General features: G+C 35.2%; 1 protein-coding gene across 6 annotated transcripts in view; it reads right to left on the reverse strand.

The window, feature by feature from the left end:
* Positions 1-7,821, reverse strand: part of Klhl13 (kelch like family member 13) — a 149,242-nt gene that overhangs the window by 25,100 nt on the left and 116,321 nt on the right. For all 6 annotated transcript variants that reach the window (XM_021152969.1, XM_029473577.1, XM_021152965.2 and 3 more), the window contains 2 exons: positions 4,200-4,332; positions 2,682-2,878 (listed from right to left, as the gene is read on the reverse strand). In XM_021152969.1, coding sequence (XP_021008628.1) covers positions 2,682-2,878; positions 4,200-4,332 — 330 coding nt within the window. The remainder of the gene's footprint in view (positions 1-2,681; positions 2,879-4,199; positions 4,333-7,821) is intronic.

Genomic DNA, 7,821 nt, shown 5'->3' on the forward strand with positions numbered 1-7,821 from the left:
AATCCCAGCACTTGGGAGGCAGAGGCAGGTGGATTTCTGAGTTCAAGGCCAGCCTGGTCTACAGAGTGAGTTCCAGGACAGCCAGGGCTACACAGAAAAACCCTGTCTTGAAAAAACAAAAAACAAAACAAAAAAAGGAATGAGTAACATAATCTCGGAAAGAATATTAAGTGTCCATGATAATGAAGGCATCTCAATGTTATAAGCCTTAGATATAGCAAGTATTTCAAACACATTAATAACTTCTGAATTACTGGAAATGTTCAAACATATAAAATCACTATCTCTAAATAAAGCTGTTTTTTAATAGTTATCTTGAAAAATTCATCTGTACTAATCTTATAGGAATATACTAATATTAAATATAGTTGAGTGTGGTAGTTCATGCTTTTAATCCCAGCACTTAGGAGGCAGAGGCAGATCTTTGTTTCATGTGAAGCCAGCCTATCCTGGTCTAAACTGAGCCTTATAGGTCAGCCAAGTGAAACCCTGTCTCAAAAATGTATGTACATATAAAAATATATGCACATTATCTCTGTGTCTCTGTCTCTATCTCTGTCTCTCTCCCTCTCTCCCTCTCTCCCTCTCTCTCTCTCTCTCTCTCTCTCTCTCTCTCTCTCTCTCACTCTCTCACACACACACACAGACACACAGACACATACACACACTAAATTTGGCCATCTTCTTTCAGAAAACGTAATTGATCAAAATATCTGAAGTTATAAACATGAAACTTTTGTTAGATAATAGGTCAATATGCTTCTTGTTAACCACTATCTCTGAAGAAATCATAGCACTTTCCCTAGTTGGCTTCAAGGTGAGTATGTGTTGCTAAGCTCAGTGGGAAGTGATATAAAAGGGTCTGCAAACATAAGATGTAAAGGCTACTACAAAATTAATTCTTGAACTTGTAAAATTGTGAAAATACATTCAATACAATCGCAGTTTACTTGAAGCTGTCACATGGTGTTAGTAACAAGAAGCCAGGGGAAAATAGTTGTTAACACTATGGGATTGGCATAAAAAGATTAAAATGAAATTTAGTTTACAGATTTAGTAATGTTGGCAAACAGTCCCATGAGAGATTAATAAACTTCATTTACACTATTTGGTAGTAATGATACAAGTCAATAATATACCTCCGTATTGTCATAAAACCTTTAAAATAGCAATTAACTGAAAATTTTACAAGTAATTATGATAGTCATTTGAGTACTCTAAAATGGTAAGAAATATATTAAAAACAGATTTCAAGAGTATAATTAAATGAGTATTGGCAGACTTATAAAGCTTGTAATTTTAATTGTTCTTTTTTAATATGCTTAAATGTTTTATTTTAATTTGAATTGACACGTATATTACTTATACAAATTTACTAGTACATAGTGATGTTTATATATGTATATGTATATATGTATGCTGTGTAATAGAGTAATTAGCATACCCATGATCTTAACCATTCATAATTTCTTCATTATAACAACATTTAAAATATTCTTGTAGAACTATTTTGAAATATATGAAACATTATTAGAACTAGTCATTCTGCTGTGCTAGTATAGAATACCAGAATACTCCAATGTAACTCTATTTTTGTACCTACTAACCAGTTTCTCCATAAACCTCATTTAACAGGACATTCCCTGGAGTCTGGTAACCATTATATTCCTCATATGAGTGTGAACACATTTTCCTATGTGTGACTTATTTCACTCAATATAATATACCCTAAGCTTATCCTTGTTAACTGTAAATGATAGGAATACATTCTTTTCATCATTCTATTGTGTACTTACATTTTTGTTATTGATTCACTTGTTGATAAGGAGCATCTTACTAATATAGAAATTAGGTGATGTTTTCTGAAAATTTAGTGTTTTAAGGGAAGAGTTCATGTTCAAAAGTCTTAAGAGGCCAAGGAGCAAATTACTAATATTAAAGTTGACAGTTATAACCAACTATAGGAAAATATATTATCTATCAAAGAGTGAACTAGATAGTACATAACACTTCACTATTTATTTTAATTGTAATCACAAAATCAGGCCCCAGGAACTATAGAAATCTTGTTATCTCTGAATAAGCCAGAGAGTTTTCTGAAGTAAAACGAAGGGTCTTGACTAAAATAAATCTGTAGGAACAGAGTAACTGTTCTGCAGTTCATTGATTAGTTCATATAGGGCTAACCCTTCTTCAGCGCAATATGTTCACAAGACTAAAGATTCATGTCTTTGCAAGTTTGCACTTAACTGCTAGTTCTTAAGATTGAGTCCCCATATTCAAAGAAGAAAAAATAAAGCCAAGCCTGTTTAAACAGAACGCTAGAAGCTCAAATTACTTTTCTATGCAATTCTATACAAGTAGTCTACTGTATAAAATTAAGTCAAGTGTATAAAATCAATGAACTAAATCTAAGTTAAAGTATATGAATCATTTAACAAGTTAAGGTACATACATTTATCAAATATAATTAGTATTCCACATCATCTGACTATAGAAAAGGCTTTTGTTGAATGATTCATCTTTATAAAATTCACTGGTTTTATTTCCAATTAACTTCTACACCATGTTATACAGCATCTTTTTCTGATGATGAGTATTACATGTCTATACAATTAAGCTGGTCTCTACCTCTAAATGAACATGTATGACAGGAAAAATAAAATATAAAAACATCTTACCCCAGATATGAGAAATACTTTGCAGAAGTCTAAAACCGGAAGAATCTGAAGAAAGCTGGCGGCTTCCAGCGTATCNTGAAGGGTGTCCATGTTAAGAGAAAGCTTTGCAGTATAGATGAAATCAATAATTTTCCGTAGACCCACTCTGCTCACGCCATGAAGCTTGATGCACATCAACTCTTGTTCTTTCATTCCACCTTAAGTGAAAAGTCAGTCAATTAAGTGGAGGTGGATCATTAAGGTCAGACTTGGTTCTGCCAGTAATTAGATGCAGCAAAATCAAGGGAAAGTCTTACTCCAAGTAAGCATCCATTCCACAGTTTTGCTTTTGTACATTTCACAGTTAAAAGGACACTTGGAGAAATTCTATCTATACTAATGGAGATTATATATAATACAGGAAAGAACCCAGATGCCCCTCAACTGAGGAATAAATAAAAAAAATGTGGTACATTTACACAATGGAGTACTACTCAGCTATTAAAAAGAATGAATTTATGAAATTCCTAGCCAAATGGATGGACCTGGAGGGCATTATCCTGAGTGAGGTAACCCAATCATAAAAGAACTCAAATGATATGTACTCACTGATAAGTGGATATTAGCCCAGAAACTTAGAATTCGCAAGATATAAGTTACAATTTGAAAAACACATGAAACTCAAGAAGAACGAAGACCAAAGTGTGGACACTTTGCCCCTTCTTAGAATTGGGAACAAAACACCCATGGAAGGAGTTACAGAGACAAAGTTTGGAGTTGAGACAAAAGTATGGACCATCTAGAGACTGCCATGCCGGGGCCTAGCAAACACAGAAGTGGATGCTCACAGTCAGCTATTGGATGGATCACAGGGCCCCAATGGAGGAGCTAGAAAAATTACCCAAGGAGCTACAGGGATCTGCAACCCTATAGGTGGAACAACATTATGAACTAACCAGTACCCCGGAGCTCTTGACTCTAGCTGCATATGTATCAAAAGATGGCCTAGTCGGCCATCACTGGAAAGAGAGGCCCATTGGACATGCAAACTTTATATGCCCCAGTACAGGGGAACGCCGGGGAAAAAGAGGGGGTGGGGGGGGGGGGGGGGGGGGGGGGAGGGTATGGGGGACTTTTGGGTTAGCATTGGAAATGTAAATGAGGAAAATACCTAATTAAAAAAAATACAAGTGCTTTCAAATGGTCTGTCATTTCATATCTTTTGATGGATTAAAGACCATATTATAGAAGCACAGAGTCTGTGATTGTCCACTCAGATATTTTTAAAAAGTCTATGAAGTAGAACAGATGGTAGAAAACAAGATGTAAATAGCACCACACACAACAACCCAGATTAGTGAATATTTCTTTTGAAAGTGTTTTTTAGAATGACAAAAAGTAAAATACTGGATTTTGTGTTTGAGATTATATATTACATATATATTGTATGTGTGTTATATATTAGATATATACATATGTACACACACAGATGTCTCCCAATTTATTAATGTGAACACAGAGTGTCAAAAGCCAACCTACCTGTGAACATAGCTTTGAAGTAGTCACTAGCAGATGCCATCATGACTCTGTGCACAGGGTAAGCATCATCTGTATCACCTGGCATCAGTGTCACATCACAAAGCAATCCATCAAGCCGAAGCTGGTCAAAACCCTGTAACAAGCATACGGGTTGAGTAAGGAATGGAGAAAACGCAAACAATCTCTGTGTGCTAAACTTATGCTTACAAGCTCACACATCTAGAGTATTTTGAAAACAGAGCCAAAAGAGTTCTCAAAAAGAAAAAAAAAAAAAACACTGCTTTGTTTATATATCTATAGATTTAACCCCATGAAAAAATAGACTATTAAGGCTAATTTACATTAGGAACAAACAGGGTAAGTATGTTGAAATCACTTACTGGGACATTCATTTTCCTTAATTGGAGGAAAAAAAGATGACCATTTACACTTCTGTTTTTCCCACACATGAAATAAAAATCTTCGACCTTCCAGAATTGATTTCCATACAATCACATGGGTAGTAGTGCTGTAGAACTTTAATAGATTATTTTGCATTTTGATGACTTTTCCCCCCTTGAGACAGAAAGGGAGAGGGTATTTATCTGTATCAAGAGCAAGACTGGGGTTCATTTTATCATCTGAATTGTTTACCCTCTCAGAGAATTAAGGATTATACTTTAAGTATCCCAATACTCAGCTTACTGCTGCTGCTGTTTGGCCAATTATCTTTCAAGTCAAAGATTTAATTATCTTTGATAAAAGGAGTGTAGGGAGTTTCAATAGGAGACTTCATTGTCTCCAAAGGCTTAAAGGCTTAGCACAGAATGAACAGGCTAGCCCCTACAGTGGATAGGAAGGGCAGGCCCCAGGGAGAAGAGGACTTATTGATTAACTCCTTCAGGTGCCCTGCAACCAGGGCAGTTGCCTCTACTCCCTGTCTCTACTCTTAGGAGAATGAAATGCTTTGATTTCAATAGTCACTTTCCACAATGTATGCATATCACACATGTTTTACAAGATGAATGATATAACTTACTTTATTACAAATAATGAACAGAGTCATAAACAAGTGCTAAAAGGGATACAGAAGTAGATAATGAAGCAAAAAGAAAGACTGTGACAGGCTCAATCTTTACTTTCAAAGAAACGTTTCATTATAAAACAAAACAGGTGATAGAAAGTGATATAAACCATAAGCCATGCTCTAAGATTATAATAAGCTAACAGATATAAATAACAGTACGAACAGATATAAATGATTACTTGATTTCAAAACCTCAAATAAAGTCATGTTTCAGAGATTTAAGAAACAACTTAAGAACCCAAAAAGGTATAATTTACTAAGAATACAATTCTGAAAATATTGATTCTACACATAGGTATAATATAAACCACAATCTAAACTTCCCATTATAATTTTAAAATTACTTTTGAAAGTAAATATGTGGTTTAATAGAATTGAAACTTCAGAGTGGTTATCTGATCCAATCATTGCTCCTCTAGGGAGAGAAAAATATTCACATGTTATATGTATACTTTAGAACAGAAGTACATATTTGTGTATTTCCACAAATGAATTGCATATTTTTGCTCACAGTTACAAAACTTTTCATAAACAGCCCTGTCCTTTGGCAATATAAACACTATTAAACCAAACATCTGCAACTCATTCCTTGCCTTTCTTATTCAGAAATGCAGATATAAAAGAATAGCAATGCATTTTGCCAAAGCAATGTCCACTTGGAGAAAGTGTTCTAATTCTTAAGACAGGAACTGACCCTTACTATTTGTTTAAGGAGTAAAATGTGCAGTAAGTCTATGGCATATGCCTTTAAAATTCAGTGAGTGCCCATCCATAAGCACTGAATGCTTATCACTACTGCTGTAGTGATAAGACTGTCACTCAGCTGAGAAGCAGCCCAGGAAGTTTGGGGAACAGTACTTTTGAATTCACCAAGGTTTTTGCATATCCTTGGTCAAAATGTTCAAGTTAGGACAGCCCTACTTCATTCAGAAGCTATCAAATAGTACTTTAACATCGTGTAAACATGGTGGGGAGAACACTAGCTTTTTGTCCTATTAACCAGGAACTAGAAACCTAGCTTTTCTTAAGAAAACAATTAGAAGATGTTTAAAGTCCTTGCTTGTGAAAGAATTGCAAAGGTTGAAAATTAGAAAAAAATAGAATTAAGCCTGTGTTTAAGGAGAAAAGGTTGGATCCAATGCTTAGCTTGTTTACCCTTTCTTCAACAAATAAATTTGAAGTAAAAAGGTTGTAAATATACATTTTTTTTAAAAGTCAAGACACATAAGGATAAATCCTGGTGTAATGGCACATGCCTATATAACAATGAAGAGCTTTGTATCCAGTGTGCAAAGACAAACTATATTCTATCCCATTTCAGTACATACCATGGCACTTTGATGGCCTTACAACATTTGAAATTACAATTGATGCAACAATGAACTTCCTATAGAAGGAAGGTCACATTCCTTAATATCTGGACAGCTCAGCTTAGCTTAAGATATCAAGAGACCTCAATCTTGTCACAAAGTAAATCATTTGGCATTCACTCACACTACCATGAAAAACTCAACCCTTTCTTAGTACAAGTTAGTATCATAAAAGGCCTTTCAATCTGCCTTCAATATATCTATTTTTTGTTCTCATTCTCACACTCTTTTCTTTTTAACTCTCAATTTTGAGGATTTCATATCCAAGTGCTGGATTTGCATCATGGTTAACCCATTCCCTCCCTTGTTTTTTCCCTACCCACTTTCTCTTAACACACACATACACTCATACAAACACACAGACACACACACACACACAGACACACACACACACAATCACACTACTGAGTACATTTAGAACAATCCTGGTGTTTGGGGCTGCACCACTTGGGTTTGTATCTATCAGAGGGCCTGTCTGTGGAAAGACTGAGTCTCTCTCTCCCAGCATCCAGTGATTGCTTATATTTATTCATCTAGACATGGGACCTTGTGATAATTCCCCCACCTACACTGGAATGTCAACTGATGCTGTTATTATACAGGTCTTGTTTAGGCAGCTGTATTGTTGAGATTCATGGGTGTAACTTCTGTCCCTTTGAGAGAGAAGACACTATCTTGAAGCAGACGCCTAAGTTCTGTAGCTCTTACAACCTTCCTATCCTCTCTTTTGTTATTTTCCCTGAGCCTTTGGTGTAGGGGTGGTCATGCAACTGTATCAATTGGGTGTTGGAATGGCATAATCTGTTCTCTGCATTCTATCACAATTATCTCACTATCTTTTCTTCTCATTAACTCTAGAACAGATATTAGAGATCATGTAAAAAGAGTACCCTTTCATTACAAAAATAATTTTCTCTCACCGACTTTATACTCATTTCCTTTATATAATTTCTATAAACTTAGGTTTCCCTCTACACATAAAGAGTTCAGTTTTGAGTGAGGTAACATATTCACAAAGGAACTCACACAATATGTACTCACTGATAAGTGGATATTAGCCCAAAAACTTAGNATACCCAAGATATAAGATACAATTTGTTAAACACATGAAACTCAAGAAGAACGAAGACCAAAGTGTGGACACTGTGCCCCTTCTTGGAATTGGGAACAAAACACCCATGGAAAG

Source organism: Mus caroli, chromosome X, assembly GCF_900094665.2.
Source record: "Mus caroli chromosome X, CAROLI_EIJ_v1.1, whole genome shotgun sequence".
NCBI lineage: Eukaryota > Metazoa > Chordata > Mammalia > Rodentia > Muridae > Mus > Mus caroli.